This window comes from Haplochromis burtoni, unplaced genomic scaffold, assembly GCF_018398535.1.
Source record: "Haplochromis burtoni strain Fernald_Lab_line unplaced genomic scaffold, NCSU_Asbu1 Contig_26, whole genome shotgun sequence".
NCBI classification, from domain to species: Eukaryota; Metazoa; Chordata; class Actinopteri; order Cichliformes; family Cichlidae; genus Haplochromis; species Haplochromis burtoni.
In genome coordinates this window covers 671,803-693,443 of record NW_024582387.1, presented here as the reverse complement: position 1 = coordinate 693,443, position 21,641 = coordinate 671,803, and the positions used below count along the sequence as shown (strand labels likewise).

General features: G+C 39.9%; 2 protein-coding genes across 2 annotated transcripts; one reads left to right on the top strand and one right to left on the bottom strand.

Annotated features, from left to right (window-relative positions):
* Nucleotides 1-634: 634 nt before the first annotated feature.
* Nucleotides 635-9,089, bottom strand: nfs1 (NFS1 cysteine desulfurase). Its single transcript, XM_005917803.3, has 13 exons — nt 8,725-9,089; nt 7,718-7,788; nt 7,487-7,603; nt 6,753-6,836; nt 5,887-6,039; nt 5,570-5,663; nt 5,265-5,399; nt 4,458-4,615; nt 4,263-4,368; nt 3,846-3,927; nt 3,321-3,404; nt 2,991-3,080; nt 635-2,860 (listed from the first exon to the last, which is right to left on the bottom strand). The coding sequence occupies exons 1-13, from the start codon at nt 8,828-8,830 to the stop codon at nt 2,797-2,799; spliced, it is 1,344 nt and encodes a 447-aa protein (XP_005917865.1). The 5' UTR covers nt 8,831-9,089; the 3' UTR covers nt 635-2,796.
* Nucleotides 9,090-10,035: 946 nt separating this feature from the next.
* On the top strand, nt 10,036-19,987 carry cunh6orf89 (chromosome unknown C6orf89 homolog). The gene is made up of 9 exons (XM_042218964.1): nt 10,036-10,209; nt 12,177-12,443; nt 12,727-12,892; nt 13,724-13,872; nt 14,349-14,500; nt 14,956-15,091; nt 15,367-15,490; nt 15,764-16,164; nt 17,702-19,987. Exons 2-8 carry the CDS (start codon nt 12,255-12,257, stop codon nt 15,844-15,846), a joined length of 999 nt encoding a protein of 332 aa, XP_042074898.1. The 5' UTR covers nt 10,036-10,209; nt 12,177-12,254; the 3' UTR covers nt 15,847-16,164; nt 17,702-19,987.
* Nucleotides 19,988-21,641: the final 1,654 nt, after the last annotated feature.

Here is a 21,641-nt window from a genome sequence, read left to right as displayed (position 1 = left end):
ACCTTGCCTTATCTATCCCACTGCACCTTTAATCACTCTTCTTGACAACTTAAGTTGTTTTTGTAGATTATAAAATTACGAATATTTTATAATATACTATACAATTACTATATTATTATATACATTTTTTGTTGGGTAAAAACAGGGGTTGTACAGTTCTAGCAAATGTGAAAGTTATTATTTGGTAAGACTATATTTTTCAGAGATAAATTCATATATTCGTATGGTATATTTCGGTGTTTACTGGAGGCAAAATGGGAAGACATGAGTGGTGCAAGACTTTTGCAAAGATTATACATACATACAGGGGCCTAAGATGTAACTGTGCAATGTTTGGTTGCTAAACTCCTGATTGCATAAGAGTCTGTGGACAGACAGATTTGGAGTTTTACAGTCACAGACATTCGTGGTGTTTAACTGAAATTTTATCTGCTACATAAAAAAAAGACAATTTCTGATCTCCAGGGCAAAGAAGATCCATCTTATTTTATCTTATAATGGAATGGTCAAACTACCTCAGGTTGAACTCTCTGCGACCCGTGGAGCAATGTGAAAAACGCATTCAGACATCATCAAAACTGTTTTGAGAATCTGAGTTGAAAAAACAATAAACACAAATGAAATACATCAAAAGTTGATGGCATAACCAGAAGAAACAATTTTATTGGATACTAATGTGCAATGACATGTAACAGTCGAAGACAGTAGATGCAGGAGACGAGCAAATATATCAAAAAGAGGCTCCAGATACATCCAAGAACACGATACAAGAATCCCCCCCCCAGAGAGTGTAGTCTTAGAGACCCACATTTTTTAACCAATTGTTTTATTTTTGTTTAGATTTTCACAATCATCTTGTATTTCCTGTCATAAGCCACGGACACGTGTGACAGAAGTCTGACTTTAAAAATCAGGGCTGCAGACTTGTAGAGTGGTTACTGACTAACAGAACAATGAAACCGCTGCTGCTAACACGGTCTTGTTGGATATTTCACTGAGAACTGCTGATCATAGGCCAACATGCTACCACTGAATGAATAATAAATGCTGATGTGGGATGATAAGACAAGAGCATGAGACAGAGAGGGCAGTTTATAACCTATGAACAGAGCTGGAGAGATAAGCCTGTGAATCTAGTGGAAAGGTCTGACTCAAATAAATACTGGGCGAATCATCACATCCTGCTGCCTTCAGTTGCTCTTTCCAGCTTTGCTGAAGCAACACAGCTTTGTTCCGATTCTTTTATCACTTAGATTGTTGCCCGTGTTTTATTTTTTTCTAACTTATGTGGCTATCTTTGGGTTTAATGCGAGTGTGATGGTATCACAAAGCTCGGTCACATTTAGCAAGAGTAAACAGTAACTGTGTTGGTCACACGTACATTCGTGCTTCTCCACAGCAGGTTCATTCTCAAGATAATATCAAAACTTGTCATCAATTGGATCGCTGGATATAACACCAATGGATGTTTGAACTACTGCTTGACTCAGTAAATTATAAATTATTTTGTTCTAGTTGTGTGAATGTCTGATCAGGTCTTTCTGTGGAGCTCTTTGGCTCTGCAGAGAGGGTGATTACTGGAAGTCAAAGAATGAAAGGGCTATGGAAACACACTTGCCTTTAGCCCCGGCATACTGACTGCTTAAAAGACTTCTCAGGTTTTCAATATTCAGTTTCACTCCAGTTTGAAGTCTTTTACACTACATTACTGAGATATATTTGACAGATGACAGTACACAGCTACAATGTGTGGGCCTACAAAGCTTCTACTAATTGCAGTGTCATAACAAAACAATGTTGCATTTCAACCTGCCTGCCACATTGACACTTCATGATTTGGACGGTACTGTGTGTAACTTCCATTTCCCACAGACACGCTCATGAGTGCATTAGTGAAACAAGTGTAAACTAAGCTGTCTGTTAACCAGCTTCATGACACCAGGCATCAAGATGTTAGATTAGGTGAAGTCAAATCACCTAAAGAGTCAGATTAAAAGCGCTTCTGTGCCATTTTCTGCACGTCTGTCATACTGTGCAAGACCAGTTTTAGACAAATCTTGGTCACAGACACTGATGCATATCAAATTGTGCGATGGATGCATAGTTGATTACAGTGCTGCAATGTTTTTAGAAAAAAATAATAATGACAGAGACATATGAGTATAAAAGGGTTTCTTCTTAGTCATAGAGAGATGTTTTTTTCCTTTTTTACTTTACAACCAACTGTTTTGGTTTGTGTGTGTGCCCACAAATTTGTTTTCCCCTAACCTTTATTAAAAAAATACGACATGTGCCGACTGGTTTATCCTTTACTGTTGTATTCGGAATAACTGCTTTTTTTTTGAGTAGCCCTGCTGTGAAAACATGGTCCTGGATGTCTGTCTCAATTTTTTGTTTGCAGGCAGTCTGTTGATCAAAGCCCCAAATCGGCCACTGATGGACATGTCGCACAATCAATACCATATTTAGTTTGAAACAACCAAAGAGGATGTACTTCTCATGAATGTCATGTTAGATTTCAGAGCGTGTCACAGCCTCTGTAAACGTTTCATCTGAGATAAAGAAGCAACCTTCTGGGCAACAGAAGAAAAAGAAGAGATTGATGTGCGTTGGTCAACTGTCTGAGCAACATCTCCTGAGAGAGCAGCTGGAGGAGCTTCTAGAGAGACACTGAGCTACAGCTACAGCCAGACGACAGGGAGTTTGTGCGTGTTTGTTTACAGGAAAAAAAAGCTGGTCTGTTCCTTCAGTCTTTTGGGAACTATCATGTCGAAGTGGGCAAGAAGTGGAAGAAGCTTAATGCTGCGTCCAGTTGATGCTCTTCAGGTCGATGCCTTCCTGACTCATCTCCCACAGAGGACTGACAGACAGAAAGAGAGGCAAAGAGGCAGGTTAGAGAAAACAAGGTTACCGTTCAAAATTTTGTATCAATTTTATGAATGTAAAGTAAAATCAGCATCTGCGTGATAGTGTCTGAGAGCTGACTTTACCTCATCTCTCTGAGTCTGTGGACCTGCTCGATGCATTTCTCTGCTGTGTAGTCAACCTCTTCTTCAGTGGTGAACCTGCCAATACCAAACCTGCCACAGACAGAAACACGGACATTTAAACCTGAAACTAGAGAACATGAAAGGCTGTTGGTAACCATTCCCTGGTTATCCAAGTTTATAAACAGCTTAGTTTTCTGTGGATTTAATCACTTTGATTGCTAAGTCTGATCAATGTGAAGAAAAGAGTTAGGAAGCTCAAGGAAAATCATTATTAAACTTCTGGGGAGTTGCAGTTTTTATCATAATCCAGGTTACAGGAGGTATTGTTACCTGATGGAAGAGTGAGCCAGATCTTCATCTGCTCCAATAGCTCTGAGGACGTATGATGGCTCCAAAGACGCTGAAGTACATGCACTGCACACACAGACACAAATATTCATCTTTAGAGACTTCAAAAGCCTCATATGATTGTGCATGAACTGTACATTAAGCATGTAACTGTACTCGCAATGCTGGTGTTGAAACTGACATTTATGTTAAAAGTGTTTCTGTGAACTTGAGCAGAAGATAGGGAACGAAAAGTCATTCAGGCAAAAGGCATTCAGGACTTTGTGTGATAGGAGAATGATTTAATTTCAATTCTAGATTTAAAAAGTAGCCAACAAAGAGAAGCTAATGTAAGAATGCTACCCTGACCACACAGGTGGCAGGACATTTGATTCATAAATAGTACACAAATCGGTCAACACTTCCATCCTCTCAAAACCATGCCGATTTTCTAACTTTTTGATGCAGTGGGTAAAGTTACACTCAAAAGTTGGACATATGTGCGTGGAAAAAAAGTTTGTATCTGACCTCCCTGATGACAGAGCAACATCCTTCAGTGCCATCAGCAGACTCTCGCCCTCCACGTAGGCAAAAGAAAGGTTGATACAGCCTGAAAACACCCAGACACACAAACACAATCAAAGGTGTTAGTCCAACTTCCAACAAAAACACTTCAAAAACATTAACTTCAAAAATCTTCACTGACTTGTAAATCAATTTTGGTTTAAACTCTAGCCTGCAGCAGCAGCACTGAGTTTCATTTCTACATGGAATTTATTAGCGTATTATAAAACCAGTTTAGTTACAAGGAGCACTTTAACACTTTACAGTTTAAGAGTTGGTTTCGAGGTTCAGTTTAGAATTAGGTATAGGCTAGAGTTAAGAAATGTCTTACGCTAATAAATGTCCTCATAAAGACTGCTAAACAAACATAAATGTGTTTACCAGGGTAACGCTGTTCTGGATCTCCATTCATGATGACATCAGGAATCTCAGACATGACCTTCTGGACCAGACGATTAGCCAGCATGGACACCCGCTGATGATCATACTAAACAAACAAACAAACATGCACTAATCCCCTTGAAATGTAGCATCGTCTGGGAAGGTTTTTTGGATGTTTGACTTTGGTTATTTTACCTCCATCTCCTCCTGGGCGATGCTACAGGCAGCTCCCAGTCCAACAGCCAGCGGGGTGGGGACAGTGCCAGAGCGCAGCCCCCTCTCCTGCCCGCCACCGTTCTGTATTGGCTCCAAACGCACCCTTGGCCTGCGACGCACGTACAACGCACCCACACCTGGACACACACACACGTAGTAAGTATTTTTGCTTTTACACCATTTTACGTGTATCTTTTCAAAGATAATCAAACTCCGACTTTGACAGCTGATAGAAAAAATTAACAGGGAAATTCCGCTGATTTAAAAAAAAAAAAGAAAAGAAAAAAAATATTTTCATATAAACAACCTATATCAGGGCTGCCCAATCCCAGTCCTCGAGAGCTACTATCCTGCAGCTTTTAGATGCATCCCTACTCCAACACAGCTGAATCAAATTAATTGCTTGTTATCAGGCCTTTGCCAAACACGATGGCATGCTGAAGAGGTAATCAAACCATTTGATTCAGCTGTGTTGGAGTAGGGATGCATCTAAAAGCTGCAGGACGGTAGCTCTCGAGGACCGGGATTGGGCACCCCTGACCTACATACTATATACATACATACTTTTTTGCCATCTTTCCTGCTTCATATTTCACCTGCGTGTATTTTGTTTAATTTTTAAAACCAAAACACGTATTTCTGTGGGAAAATTTAGCCATTTCTAGTTTTATACAATTTATATAAAAATGGAAATGGGCACTGACAAATGAGCTCCACAAACTATCTCACCTGCCTATCGATCGGTTTAGAGTTATGCCACCTACTGGTACTGCTACTAAAGCTGACCTTTGGGTCCGTAAATCTTGTGACCACTGATGGACATCAGATCGATCTTCCAGTCAGAGATGCTGATGGGAATCTTCCCAACGGCCTGAGCAGCATCAGTGTGGAAGAAGACTCCTTTTGAGCGACAAATCTGACCTGCCGATAGAAAGAGTTCAAGCTCATTAATCTGATCAGAGCTCTCGGTTGGGCTCCGCATAAAGCGAATAGTCTGATTTATTCAGTAAAACTGACAAAACTATTTAGATGCGGATATTATGAGTGCGTGATTGTGAGCATTTCATGTGTGTTTGATTTGCTATGCTTACCAATCTCCTTGATGGGCTGCTTGACTCCGATCTCGTTGTTCACGGTCATCACCGACACCAAAGAGGTGTCAGTACGGATGGAGGCCTCCAACAACTGAACACACAAACAAACATGTAGTAAGACTCACTGTAAGGAGCAGACACGGGACACAATAATTCGTGAATTATGTAACGCTACAAATGGAGGTAAAAATAATAAATACAGGCTTCACTGCCCAGAGGTATTGTAAATATAGCTGCCAGTTTTTAATATGTTCACACAGACAATATTCTGGTTGTTGTCTGCGTGATCTCTCTTTTTGTCTCTGTATGTTTACCTCTAGGTCCAGCAGGCCGCTGTTCTGGACCGGCAGGTAAGTAACATCGAACCCTTCGGACTCCAGAATCCGACACGAGTCTAAGACGCACTTATGCTCGGTCTGAGTGGTGATCACATGACGTTTTTTGGCCTTGTAGAACCGGGCTACACCCTACAGGAGAGAACACACTGGGTTAAAGGGAAGAAAGTTTTAAGATTTTCTCTGATTCTAGCACTTTCTGGAGTTGTGAATCCAGTTTGTGGCTACTGCTCGTTTCTTTTTAGCATTAATTCAATGATCTCATTTATAATTCCAGTAAATCAGAATCGACAGCAGCGTGACTTTAATTTGCTTCCTCTATTCTCGCTGTTATTACTTGTTCTTTGCTACACATGGTGTCTTTGGTAAGGCAATCCAAGTGGACTGAAGTGAAGTAGTTTGTTTCAGTGAAACAGTGAAAACAGATGCTACTTCTTCCTGTCAGTTGACTTATTTGCCTCGTGTGCACAGAAAATTTCTTTTAATTAAATGTTCTCAACGTGGCTGACAAATTCCATTTTTATCACAAGTTTTTGCATTTCAATATTGTATAGTTTGATTCAGAAGAAGCATCCAAATCATTAACAATACAAAGAGTTTTGTTAATGACAGTTTTGTTTTAAGGAGTTTTATTAATCAGTTCACATTCTGAATTTGCTCTTACTGTTTTATGTGTTTTTTATTTCTCATGTAGTTTATCACTTGGTTTTTTACAGTGTTCTTATTTTGTAAGAGTTGTAGTTTTAATCTGTTGTCTGCATTTTATATTTTTGATCAGTTTTCACCAAAACAAAACCTGTGTGTGTTTGTGTGAGAGAAAGTGATTAAGGTCAAGAGAGTAGGACCTTGATAGCCATGTTGTTGGACTCTGTGGCTCCGCTGGTGAAAATGATCTCTCTGGGATCGGCTCCAATCAGATCAGCCACCTGCTGCTCAGAGAGAAAGAAAGGGGAAAAAAAACACCAAACAGATTCACATGTTTCTAATTTGTGTTTCTAATTTTGAACATGTGTTCTAGTGATGCTCTAACTCCGCCCTAGTGGCCATCACAATTTGGCCATTGAGAAATTTGCTCAAATTCTTATGCGTGGCCATTTTTCCTGCTTTTAACACATAAACTTTGAGGACAAAGTGTGAACAACCAGACAAAAAAATCAGATTTGATCAAAAAATCGTAATTGAGCATTAAGACCTGCAGTGTGAACGTAGCCATAGACATATAGCAACATCAGTCAGTGACTCTCGGTGAAACATGCACATGTTATAAGCTACAAATATTAATGTCGGAGCGCTGATGCTGAATTCAAACATTCAGCATCAGTGCTCGACTTTGGTGTGCTCACTAGCTTGTAGATTAGATTAGATAGAACTTTATTAATCCCTCGGGTGGGTTCCTCTGGGAAATTCGATTGTATGAGGCCTGCATCTCTGCATACCACAGCTACAACTGAGCAAGCCAAAGTGATACATGGACCAGATTTTTTCAGTAAAAGGACTAGATGTTACTGTCCTTTTACTACCTGCAAAGAAAGTATAAATAAGCACAGCCCACTTTTCTAAAGATGGAGCAGCTCTCTACCTTCCTAGCGGTCTCCATAGCGGATTCACTCTCCCAGCCGTAGGCATGCGTTCTGGAGTGAGGGTTACCGTAGTAATTCACCTGGTACGGCAACATGGCATCCAGCACCCGGGGATCCTAAAGAGACACACAAACATATGAAACTCTAAGTACAACCAGCTTTATGTCCAACTCTCTCTGACATCAGCTGTAAAAGCCTGTAAAAGTGACAAAGTGCTTAGTAACAGTTACCATGGGAGTGGTTGCCTGGAAGTCCATGTAGAGGGGGCGAGGCTCATCCTGTTCATGTTTCTTGATCAACTCTGCAGCATAAATTACAGTATATTTAAGACATTTAAAGCCATTCTTAAGACCACATTAAATTTATTAATGTAAAAAAATGGCATTTAAATTGTTACATTATTACATTCATCGGGCATATTGGGGCCCGATGAATGTAAAAACAAAGAATTACCAGATTTTTTTTAACCTTATTTTTGTTTTTATGAAAAATAAGAGCCACATATGAGGATATTCGTTTAAAATTTCGATAGAACAGTAGCAGTATAATGTCCCCGTAAGTGGATATCAGGCCCTTGTAGAGCAAAATTGAGTATTTTGGTCTAAATAACCCAAAATGTGATGTCCACATATGTGGACGCCAGGTTCTAGGAGGTTAAAATACGACATTTTTCACCAAACCTGACATGTGTGCAAAATTTCACGAGTTTTTGAGCATGTTAAAGCACTCAAAAAAGGCAATTCATTTCAATGAAAATAAGAAGAAGAAGAAACAGAGCAGATACAATGGAGCCTTCGCACTCTCAGTACTCGGGCCCTAATAATAAGAAACAGAGCAGATACATTAGGGCCTTCGCACGCTCAGTGCTCGGGCCCTAAAAATGTTGTCAATCTGGCAATGAAGTCAAGAGTAATGTGCATGATTTTAACATTATAAAAATGGAGAGTGACACAGAGAATATCAGAACATAAAATCTTTTTAAAACAGTTATTTAACAAGATTGCTTCGTCTTGTGCCAGTCAGCTAGTGCTCGTGAACTTTCCGTTTATTAGTGTTTTAATTTAGTATTTTTTAGGTTTTCCTGACCTCACATGGATTTTAAAGTCGTCAGTTAACCTGACAGTTTACAGATGCTGTGAAGTTTCCTGCCTCACTAAACTGCGTCACTTTGGGATTAGCTTCGTGCTAGTTGGTCTTGGGGGAATAAGCTACCCATTTTGCTCCGGGCAATTGTTACCTTTCTGCGGGAAGCTAGCGGCCGTCCGCTCGGAGCTCAGCCGGAGAGGAAGCCACGCGGTTGGCCTCAGCAGCCGGGAGGACACGGTCCTACCCGAGGCAAGCATCTTGTCAGTGGACTGGCTTCAACTGGAAAGCCGCTGACCTCCGTCAAAAACAGCACGCTGTTCGTGCTGAACACCAGCAAAACAGAAAACTTGGCACAGACCAGCTTAACCCACTGGTTCCTCCGCAAGAAAATAGAAATAACAAAATATCACTACTTAAACAAAAGGTTAAATTTGAGTGAAGTTCGGTGATGTTGCCGCCTGTCTGTTACGTCCAGGTATAAACACAAATGTCAAGATGAATACGTAACACCGAACACTTCCGTGTGAGACGTTCAAATTAAAAGCTTTTCACAACCATCGCAATGATAAGCATTGCTTCATATAAAGTGGATTATTTTCTAAAAAAGTATATAATATGCACATATATTTGGATTTTTATCAGTCGGACTGATAGCGGTTTTTGTCCTCTGATTGTCAAGGGGAGAGAAAAAGCAACAGATAAATAAAGTAACAATGTAAAAAAATATCATAGGACTAGGGTCACCAGTAATGATGTCTTAGACTTTACAGGGTAAAAACTTCAGGTTTCTGTTAATTAATTTAAGTAAGATAATGGAATATGTTCTTTATCACAAAAATCTGGGACTTCTGCAGCCAAAACAAATTGTGCAATACATTAAATAAAATCCCATTATTTTAACTTCCTCCTCTTTGCAGCGTCTTCACTCGGTTACTTTGATAGCTTGACGCAGCTCGATGTCGATGCCGTTTCATGGTTGCACAAGATAGGAGGCGGGAGTTCCTGTGAACGTTCACCACTCTTATTCGTTAATTTTCTGTGTTTTGGTACCGCTTCTGCTTTTTGGTTGGCTACAAAGCAACGAGTTTGTGCAAAGTGGTTTCAGTATGTTTCATTATCTTCATTATCTATAATATATTTTTGCTTCAGTAAAATTTTTGTGTGAAAGTGTTGTACTGTATAACTATTTGCGTATATTTTTGGAGTTAAGTGGTTCGCACTGTTTCCTCACAGCATAGAAGGTCCTGAGTTCACTTCCACCATCAGGAGTTTTTACATCTTCTCCCCCGTTTGCGTTGGTTCTCTCGGGCTTCTTCCTACAGTCCGAATACGTTGGGGGCGGGTTAATTGGCGATTCCAAAATTGCCCTAAGACAGCTGGGATAGACTCCAGCGACCCCGAAGAGAATTGATGGATAATGCAATATTTAAATCCAGACCCAAACTCCATACCAGCTGGTGGCGCTTTTTTGACGTTCGCCCAATAAAGAAGAAGAAAGGGTAGAAGCGGAAGAGAAGCCGAATGTAGCTCATTAGCTACCTAGCTAGGTTACTTTTAAAAACCCTATTTATATATTATTTTTAAAAACACCGGGGATGGAAAATTAAACTTTTTGAGCGGTGGATCTCGCTTTGAGGTGAGTTTGAGGTTTCTGCTCGTAATGTGAAAGCTCGCAGAGACGAGCTAACCCTGTCAGTATGCTGCTGCTGGCAGGACGGTAAAAACGTTTTGGGGTTTTGTTTTTATTAATATCAAATAATATGATGGGTTTATGCTTTAGTCAAATTAACGAATAAATTAGGTAGTGTTATATTTAACATTTACATGCGTTTTCTGGCCGTAGCAGCTGCACTGATCGTAGTTATTAAAGATAAAAAGGAGAGAAAACTAGTTTCCTGAACGTTAGACACCAACATGAGCGTCAATTCTTACTTGTTATTTACAACAACGAGCGAAAAGCAGAACTAAACACTGTGGGGATTTAACTCCCGAGTCTCAGTCTGAGTTCGCACTGAAACTGAATTTGCACTGTAATATGTAATAGTAGCTTGTCGTTTTATTTTCGTATAGATATTATTATGGAACATAAATAAGTGAGAAATATTTATCAGTTTACCTACACTGGACAGTCTGTGTGGGTCCACTTTTTTTTCCTTTTTGATGTGTTTTACTTTGTTTTTAAATTTTAATATTAAACAAATGAAACCCAAGTCAATAAAACATACAGTTTTTAAATGATGGTTTAACTTATAAACTGAAAAAGCTACACAAACCCGCCTGACCCTTTGTAAAAAGGTAATTGCCCTAAAGCTGATTGTTTTTGCCACTCTTGGCAGCAAGAGCTGCTGTCTTTGCAGTCATTTGTGATGACTGGCAATGAGTGTTTCACCTCACCGTGGCCCACCCTTATTGACAAAATTGTTTTAATTCTGGATTTTCAAGCACAAAAAGCCTTTTTAAGGTCAAACCAAAACATCTTAAGCCTGGACTTTGCCTAGGATACTTCAAAACCTTTTTAATGTTTTTTGTTTTGTTTCTTTGGACGTTTTGGTTGCATGTTTCTAATTATTGTCCTGATCCACAAGTGCAAGTCTCAGATTCCAGCTTTGACACTGTGGCTATCTGGTAATATTTTCTGTTGTAATGTTACTTTCTGGATGGTTAAACCTTATTTTATGTATGTGGGGTGCATCATATGCAAGCCATTGCTTTGGCCTGCACCCTTTCTTTTGGAAAGAACCACTTGTTTCATTATGATCAGATAGCAATAAACAAACAAATACACAAGTAAATAGTGAAGAGAACCTATTTAAATGTTCGAAATCTCGAAAGTCTGTGAACAGGACTTTAGAGATCATATACCCTTCATTTGAAATGAATGGTAAAAGAAGTACTTGTCACTGTGGGGTTTTTAATTCTTGCTGTAAGGAAAAAGAAGTTCAAAAATTATACATGCAACATTCTTAACGGGCATTTTTGAAGTGCTGCAAATGTAAATGTTGCCACCAACCTCATGTTATCAAAACAGGGCTGTTTTGCAAAGTTATCTGTAACTGGTGCCAAAGTCCGTGTAGAACTGACACAAGAGAATATGGCACACAGATGATCTCAACCGAGCTTCTTAAAAATCAATAAAAGCTGTGGCTTGGTCAGAGTGTATGCATTTTTATGTCAAAGAAAGTGCACCCCCATTTTCTTTAAGTTTATTAATAAATGATGCTCTATAGTAGTTTTTGTAGAGTACAAGTTGCGACTTGTACTGGACCTTTTGAGAGTCATGCAGAGCTGATCTAATAAGTCAAATAATTTTTGCAACTGTGCATGACGATAATAAATCCACCGTATTAATCTCACAAATCAAGATGATAGTAAGGATGATATTGTAAAATATGTTTTAGTTATGAAAGCCAGAAATTCATTTGAAAGATTTGTGACAGTGTCTGGAAGAACAAACATGTTTGTGTGAGTGGCCAAGAGGGCAACCTTCAGCCACTTTCAGATTAAACATAGAAGTATTTCCACATCATCTGCACCTTCAGTGATGGTAACTTGCTAGTGCTGAAAGCTGTGACATGTCAGCTGACCCCTTGGTTTATTTCACAGGTGACGCCATGCTCCAAGAGCTTTTAGCAACCGAAATTCGACACGTTTGACTAAGAAGCTGTCGCCACTGCCGCCATCATGGGGACAACGATGAGCGAGCCGTGTATTTATGATAAACTGTCCGAGAGTATCGACATCCTCCGTCAGTCGGGTTACCGCTACGGAATGTCGGAGAGGGAGATCGAGAGGTTCATCAAGCAGGTCCTGGAGACCAACGAGCCCAGAAGAGAGCCCCCACAGTTTCCCATCCTGAGAGCCACCATCAAGGTCCACATATAAATTACTACATTGCTGAAACAGATTAATACTGAAGACCTTTGACACTAGAGAGGCTTAGTTTTAATTTTAGTTCAGTAGTGTTGGTAATTAGTTTGAAAGACTGTTTTAAGATAGATTTAAAGTGTGAAAATCCAATTATTTTACTTTGTAGAAGACTCAGCTCTTTTTGTTGCTCTAAAATAGGTTTACGCTTCACAGACGGTTATTCATGTGCTGTCCTGATAAAGGAGACATTTGTCTGAGTTGCAAAGTCTTTGTGTTGTCTCTTCAGTTTGTGGTGGCTGTTGGCTTCTTGCTGGTGGTGGTGCTGGCCTTCACCTACCCCCAGAATGCTCCCCAGCTGGGACTGGTCAATCTGGGCTGCTATAACTGGTCGTCCCCTCTCAGCCATGTCCGCCTGCTCTCCCTACCCATCGCCAAGAAGTACAACCTGCAAGGTGTGAGTTGTTTCAGTTTTTGTTCTGTCGCAAACATGCGTACACAAACAAAATCCAACGTTTCCTACTAACGAGAAAGTCCTTATTACCCTAGGATTGCACGATTCATTTCAGCACCTCAGCAGAGAGCTGTAGTTGGGATATGCCAATCCAGAAGATATTTGACGTTTCAGTTTAAATTAAATTTGACGTTTGTGTGCAGCAGCAAACATGACTGTTCCGTAAACTTGTTCTCCATTTGAGAAAAAACTGAAACCAAAAAGGAGAAACTTTTTTTTTTGCATCTCTGCTTAGGGGCAGACCTGTGTTTATGCATGCTGTTACTTGCAGGGACACTTAATAAAACTGTTTCATCATTATAACATCTTTGACTTGAGTGCCTACCTGTAAGCTGTATGCATAAACTTTACGGGGCAGTGCACAGACAGTGCTATCTGCTAATCACTGTAAACAAAGTAAAATAAAACATACTAGAATTTTAGGGCAGTAAACGAATTCCAGTAAAAATGACCCTAAAGGCACCATAAACATCAACCACTTCAATGACTCGAGTTAGTGGAGATGACACCCGTCAGACTATAGGTCTTTAAAAGAAATCCAAACAGGTGACTTATTTAGGAGAAATTAAATCAACCCATGCAGTTAGATTAGATGAAACTTTATTAATCCCTCGGGTGGGTTCCTCTGGGAAATTCACTTTCCAGTAGCACAGCACTGACAGCTCTGTCAAGAATGAAGCTATCCTTAGAGCCCAAAGCTTGCTTGTTTGTTTGTTTGTTTCAGACCAGCCTGTAAATATGCATTTCTTAAGTGTTTATTTGTGTGCTGCAGGTTTCCATGAGTGGTGGAGCGCCGGCGCTCTCAGGCAAAATCTAGTCAACTGTTCAGGCTGTGCGGAGATTTCCTCAGTGTTGGAAGTCCCTGAGAGCCTCAGAGGGACTGTCACTCTGCGACGAGGTCCTCAGCTTGTCCTGCTGAAGGTCAGAGGTCAACGCTGTCACGGTGGCCATCTAAAGAGCCTTGTGTCATATTCCTGATAGAGAACCTGTTTAAAATGTCTGTAAACACCACCGTGTGTGCCAGTGGTGCCATTTAAAGGATTTGACTTGTTTAATTTGGACTCTGTTATTAGCGTAGCCTCTGTCTTTCTGAAATGTGCACGTGAGCATTTTCCTTTCCAAAGAATTTCTTTATTTATTACTACAAACACTTCAAAAACTTAAGATCATCATGATAACTGCATCTACTGTGCTGAACAAATGACGCATGCATATTGTGGGAGCCGCTCACACAGATCTCAAGAGATAAAGAATGTGTGTAAGACACTTGTCACACTAGGAAAAAGTCAACAGCAGACCTGTAAAATCACATGCCCTGTAAACAGTATTCAGTTTGAATAAAAAAACAAAACAGTTTGTTCATCTTTATTTCCATTTGTCCATGCTGCTCTCTCTAGGGCGGGGAGTCCCTCAGCGTCCAGCGGCAGCAGCTCGAGGAGCTCTACCTGGCTCATTCGGGCTCCATGTCCATTCTGCTGGAGGAGGAGGACGGTCTGCACAACCACAATCTCGGCCTCCCTCAGGGACCTGCCAACTTCACGTTGCTCTGGTACTTAGCATTTTTAAAGTAGTGCTCCATTTGCTCAGTACTAACCCAAACCACTGGAAAATACTAATTTAATACTTGAAGAGGTCAGAATCAGATTGTTGTGCCACTAAAACATCTACATGCGGACGCATACTGTGTAATAAATAAAATGCTGGGTGCAACACATCTACCTGTAAAAAGTCTACTTACTACACTTTTAGACAAATCTTTGTACTACCCCTGTGATCTTTGACCTTCGTAAATTGTGGTCTCAATTACATTCAAAAGAGGAAGTTAAGTCCACCCTATGCTAGAGTATGTTTTAGAGCGAGCCAGCCTTGTAATTGTCAGATCGCTGACCCTATGACCCTAAAACTGGACGTTAAAAACCAATAGCTGACATCACTGTGACCATTAATTATATCTGGATACAGTCTGTGTGGTTGTAGTTGTGCATATTACTTCTGTCCCTGTAGGCGGTTCAGCTCTGGGACCAGGGAGAAGGTGCTGAGGTGGCTCTTCCCGAAGGCTGAGCTCTGCCCCCTGCTGGACAGCGCCGGGACCATCCTGCAGCGCTGCCTGGTCACCCACAGCACAAACTCTCAGAGCAAGGTGAGTCCAACTGTGTTCATATTTGTTCATATTCCAATCGCGGAGGAAACACCACGCTAATTATTGTTATGGATGCAGAGAGTAAACAGTAAAAACGGTAAAAATAAAGAAAAAAATGGATTATTATCATTAGTAGTATTAAGTTAAAGCAGCTGAAGTGTGGGGTTGTGCAGTTGTGATTGTAGCGCCTCAGTGACATTTTGTCCTCGATAATATTTAACTACAAAAACACACCTTTCAGCTTTCTTTGTTGTAAGCTGCCATTTGGGTTTCAGGGTGTCAGGGTGTTGGGCTGGCTGGTGGTGGGCGAGGGGCTGCCAACTGTTCGAGTTCTGCCCGTTCAGCGCTGCCAGAAACACTGCAGCTCCTTCAACCTGTGGCTGACGCCGGGAGACATGGGTAACACCTGCTGCACCTGCACATTTTTACACATGGACAGCAGATGAAATACAGATATTTATTTATTTATTTATTTATTTATTTATTTATTTATTTATTTATTTTAAATTTAAAATATAGTTTTTGTTGTTAGGACTTTATATAGTTTATTAATTCATTAATGTTTAATTTGTCAAATTAAAATCAAAGCAGTTAATGTTTTGTGTAGCTGCTGAAGCCACACTGAGCACCTATTGATGATTTGTTGTCCCCTCCGACCTTTGACCTGCACAGTGTACGCTGACCCCCGGTACTGGCAGATGGAGCTCTTTCCGGGTCGAGGCCAGAACATCATCTGTGGCGGGTCAACATTTTAAAACTTCAGGAGGCGCCAAGAAAAGAAGGGCGGAGTTCAGGACTGAGGCGTGACATGGAGATCATCTGCCTTGCTCCAGCTCCGCCCACTGATGCCTTACAAAGTCCCAACCTTTTATTATTATTACTTTTTCCTGGTACCCCTTCTTTCCTTACATCATCCTCAGAGAGCTGGAACAACTGCACACATGGAGGTTTGAGGACTGAAAAGTGACTCATTTAGTTTACCAGCTGAACGTAATCTCGTGCCATAGCTCCACAGATATCTAGATAAAAAAAGAACAAACAAAAGAAATCTTTGTTTCTTTTTAGTGTGCCCGGTCCCAGGGGCCTGTTCTTCGTACCTCGCTAAGTAAGTTAGCTGGATTAGATTGTTGACGATTTCGCGTGATCCTGGATCGTTCGGTTCCCCGAAGCTCATCCGGGACTTGCTGTCATAGCAACAGAGCCGTAAGCGTAAACCTGCTCGGGAGCAGGTTTACTTTATGTAAACAGGATTAGATCGCGGCCACGCAGGTATGTCCGCTTCATTTATACGAAAGCAACAGCGATATTCCACCACTGTTTCACCATAAATAAATAACATCAATGTAACTAAAGATAATGCAGCACTTGATCCTTTATTGATGTCACACAGATACATACAGGTCATTTCCTAAAAAAGGGAAATGTACTATTAACATTCTATTACATGTATGTGATTATTACAGATGTAATTCATATTTCAGAGTAGCAATTGCAAATTACTTCGTGTAATCAAGATGAGAGACCACGGCTATAAAAGCGAAGGTGGATTTGGGAAGCCTGTCGCAGCCATGTCCTGCGGAAGGTGCAAGATTGATAAGGAGAGTTTTCAGAATTCAGCGTATATTGCGGGACAGACAGGATCCTTTAGCTCAGCGCGACAGTGTGCTCATAGAGAGATATCGATTTTCCCGTGAGGGTATTATTTACTTAACCAACTTGTTGACGAGGGGGTGCAGGACCACCACCTGTCTTTTTTTGCTCTGCCCTTTTCTTGGTTGCTGTTATAAACAAACAGATTATTTCAGGGTCTCTTTCCAAGAGACTAAAAGCAATATAAGTGATAAATATTACCATTCTGTAGAATATTCCTATATTTCACTTTTACCTGTTCCCATGTTCTAGTGGGTCCTGTTGTGGCTCTAATGTGAAAGGGGATATAATATAACATATAATATAATATAATGTAATATAATATTGGATAATATAGTGTATATATAAATCTACCCTACCGCCTACTGGTGTTGGCCAGAGGGGCCGATGGCGCGATATGGCAGCCTGGCTTCTGTCAGTCTGCCCCAGGGCAGCTGTGGCTACAACCGTAGCTGCCTCCACCAGTGTGTGAATGTGAGAGTGACTGAATAGTGGCATTGTAAAGCGCTTTGGGTGCCTTGAAAAGCGCTATATCAATCCACTCCATTATTATTGTTTTATTAAATTACTTACGAGTTTAATTTGTCAGCAACTTTCTGCCAGCCCTCTCTCCTTGCTTTTGCAGCCTTTGCAGTGTTCCCTTGCGTTTTAATTAAACTCTGAAACTCCTGAAATCCCTCACTCAAGAGTTCTTGCTCTGCTGCCGAAAAATACCGAGCCGAGCGCGCTCCGTCGACATTTTCGCCGACCAATCAGAGGGTTGCCGATCAATGTTTCTACTATCGATGCGTAGCCCCTTTTACGACACCCAGTGATGTCACATTACTGCGTCCAGCTGTACTAATCGTCAACAGCAGGTGTGTTCGGGGAACCGGATTAGCGCGCTCACGGTTAGCGCGATGGTTTGGTCTTGGATGTTTCATTTGATCTTGGATGTAGTGAGCGACGTACGAAGCACAGGGCCCAGGTCTCTGAATCACCGCCAACACCTCCGACTCGTTCAGTGATTTTAAAATATCTGCTGTTGTCCTTGTTGGTTGGAGAAAACAAAGTTATATTTTGTGTCAAAGCCAGAAAAATGTCTTCATGTGTGACTCTTCACAGTGATGAGGGTCAAATTTATGAAAAATGACTTTTAAATGGAGTCTTCTTAAGAGACTTGTGATTTTAGATATTGATTCACAGCTGATTGGTCAGCCAGAGACAACCCAAGCACCATGTACAACGGAAGAACAATGAGATACAAAATTAGTGCTTTGCATATTGGCCGTGTGCAGCCGACCCCAGGCTGGATTAACTTAAACTTTGTGGCTTTTTAATCTGTAATAACTGATTGATCTAAAATGAAACTGGGAGTAATCAAAGTAGAACCAGTAGCAACGCAGGGGATGCCCCACAGCTCCCGTTCTTCTTCTCCCTCTAACACCTGCTTTTTTGCACTTTCTGGGAACTTTAAAGGAACTTTGGTGTCATTTGGATTCATGTGGATGTGGTAAAAGAGCCGGACTATGATCAGAACTTCCAGCCGCTAACAAACTCAGATGGTGCTGAGAGGAAAAACTCATCGAGCTGCTCAGTGCAGGAGCAAACCCAGAAACAAAAGAAAACAATTGCCATCTGTTGTGACGCTTCTGCCCTTTATTTGGTTCTTTTGATTATGTTAAAGGGACAGTTCACCCCAAATTTTAAAACTATGATATTCTCAGTTACATATCGTAGTACCTAAAACAGTCTGTCATTTGAACTGCGTTTTAGTTTTTCTGTATTTTGGGTAATTTTTTTTCAAAGTGGACCCATTATGTTCTAGTATCAGTAAGAGGGTATTAGAGTTACCCCATCTTAGGGCTGTTCGATATAACGATATATATCGGATGATGATGTTATAAAAAAACGTCTATCGTTGCATTTTACGCTATTGTTTGTTTCGTGGTGTCGCAAAATAAACTGTTTACGGCAATATTTTTTCATTATGGTCACTGTAGTGGTTATATTAATTTCTTAAAGTTCTCTCTTTCTCTTATATTTAATATAACCACAATACAGACAGACAAGCGCTTGTTTTTATGCGTTGTCGTTATTTCCACATAAACCTTTCACAATAAAGCTCAAGATCCTGTTGAGACTTTTCAAAATAAACTGAATCACGTGAAAGATCTAGAGTATTTACGGATGAGATGCAAAAACGAGCCGTCAGGTGCTTAAAAAATAAAAAATGTCTAAAAATGTATCGTTTCATGCATCAGTTAAAACACTCGACTCCAGGTACGCAACGCCCGGCTGGAAACACTTCCTGCAAGTCGAGCTGCCCGAGATTCACAGAATTTACAGAAAATGTTACATTTTTGTGATTTATATCGTTATCGGACGATAGAATTCTTATATCGGGATATGAGATTTTGGTCATATCGCACAGCCCTACCCCTTCTTACTGACATCATAGAGATCTTAGAGTAGAAGAAATGAAAATGACATCTGGATATATATATATATATAGGCATCCTTATTTGAAAATTGGCCACTTTTAATGTGAGCAGCCTTCATTTTAACAATAAATATGGTGGAAAACAAGGAAAATTGGGAAAGGCTTAATTTAAATGAATTGTTTTGGCTCATGTTTTTGCCAAATGTAAACATAACACTGCAATTCTCGTTCTTTTCAAACTCTCTTGAAAAAGTTTTTAAACTTTCTTTTTTTGGTCACATTTTAGCATTTTACAAAAGTGTTTTTAACCTGATTATTAGATTATGAGCCATCTCTGCCTCAACACAAGTTTTAGACCTGTGAGGGAATATATGGGTGAGCTGGCCCTTTAACATCCAGCTTGCAACACTAAGGCACCACACAGCAGCAGACGGGAGACATTTTATTGATAACACAGACAAAAGCTGCTTCTCTAATTTCATTGTCGCTATTTATTGTTATGGCTGTATAGAAATTGAACCATTAATTTTAATAATAAAGTGTTGTAATATTATATTTTTGATTATTACATGGGATCATTAGCACAGACAGAACAAGAGCGGAGGATATATTTTGTGCTTATCAGGGTGTAAAAGTCTGAATAATGTCAAGTAAGTTTGCCAAAGTTTCTGCATTTTAAAGATGAACTCCCTCCGCTTGTTTAAGAGTTTTACATTTCCAGCAAAGCAGCTGAAGCTAAGTCAGGGGCTGCATCTTTTGAAATGTTTGTTTTGCATAGAGATGTAACACTTTTATGAGGAAATTAAAACTTATCGTGTATTATATGCTTCCATCTGTGTGGACACTTTGTTTAAAAGTTAAAAAGTTGAGTCTGAACTTTATGGGGAATTGTAGGAATTGTGAAGAAAATTAAACAAAACAAAAAAAAGTCTTGCAGACAAAAGCCCATCTACCCATTTTCTTCTGCTTATCCAGTTCAGGGTGGCAGACAAAATAGAATAACTACAGGTGATCTGGTATGGTCATTGTCATCTCCAAAAGTCATTTTTGAACTGCACTAGAGTAGCTTGGATGATTCACAGTTAAATATAATCCTCATTGTTGTACTACACCGGATCAGTTCAGCCTCTATTTTGAATCCTATCCATCTGAACCAACCGTCTTCTGATTGGCTGCCCCTCCAAAACAGAACAGCAGATGGGTGGGGCTTCTGGGCCTTAAATTCCCATATTAGGAGATGACATCACTGTTTCTGATGTCATCCCAATGCAACTGAATACATGTATTTCCAGACCAATGGCCTAAATCTAGTTTCAAAAATCAAAAAACTTTAAAAGGTTTTAGAATTAGACTGAAAAATTAACAGTAGGAAAGGAAAAGTTAAGTCTGAAAACCTTAACCCAGAGATACTAGTACATAACCTCTGAATATATATGAAAAAGTAAAAATGAGTATGATTAATAGGTCTAATTTAAATATTTTGTCAACATTTAAGCATTTGTAAGGTTTGCCAAGAAAACTGCTCTACATGTCACATCCAAATAATCCTGCTTTAAATCCATTATTTAATTCAGATTTGGCCCGTTTTACAACATTGTGGTACCTTTGAAGGACCTTACAGGAGAAGTAGACTTACATTAGCTGTGCAGTTTATAGCTAACTAATGCAAAGAGCAGTTCTGTAGTAAATCTCGCTTTCTGACGTTTACTTTTTGGTGTCTCCAATAGTTTGCGTGTTACATTTGAAGTCAGTGATTCACGATACTAACCACACAAGTTCTTACAATATTTATCCAGCCATCAGTGATATAATCTGACCTCAGACCCAGAGGAGGTACAGAACATCAACAGAGGCTTTGTGGTTTGGTAAGTGTGGATTGGTCATTGTTTCAATATTATGTTACTTCCAAGTCACAGCATGTGTTAAACTCTTTGCAGGTTAGAATCATCAGCTGGAGCTGGAAGAAGCAGCTTTGTCTTTCTGGAAATCTCTGATTAAACGTTTTGCCCCACAAGAGTAAATAATCCTTCCCCTGCATCTACGCAGTATTAATATTAGGGGTGCAACTATACACAAAATTCACGGTTTGGTTCGATATTTTGGTGTCACGGTTCGATATTTTTTTCGATACAAAAAAATATTCACGCTTTTTTAATTTGTCATTTATTAAAATTATAAATATATATTTTAACTCAAACTTACAGTTTTTAAATTTAATGTTGCTGAAACAACAAAGGGATAAAATAATAATCTAAACCTAATCTATCTGATCGAGAAATCACTCATGAGAGTTTATTACAGAGAAATGGCTCTTTCCAAAATAAAAGCTATACTATATGCTTCTTCTGGGCTATATTCTCAGCAGCATATTAATCTGGGGCCCGTTCTTCGTACCTCGCTAAGTAAGTTAGCTGGATTTGATTGTTGACGATTTCGTGTGATCTTGGATCGTTCGGTTCTCCGAAGGTCATCTGGGAC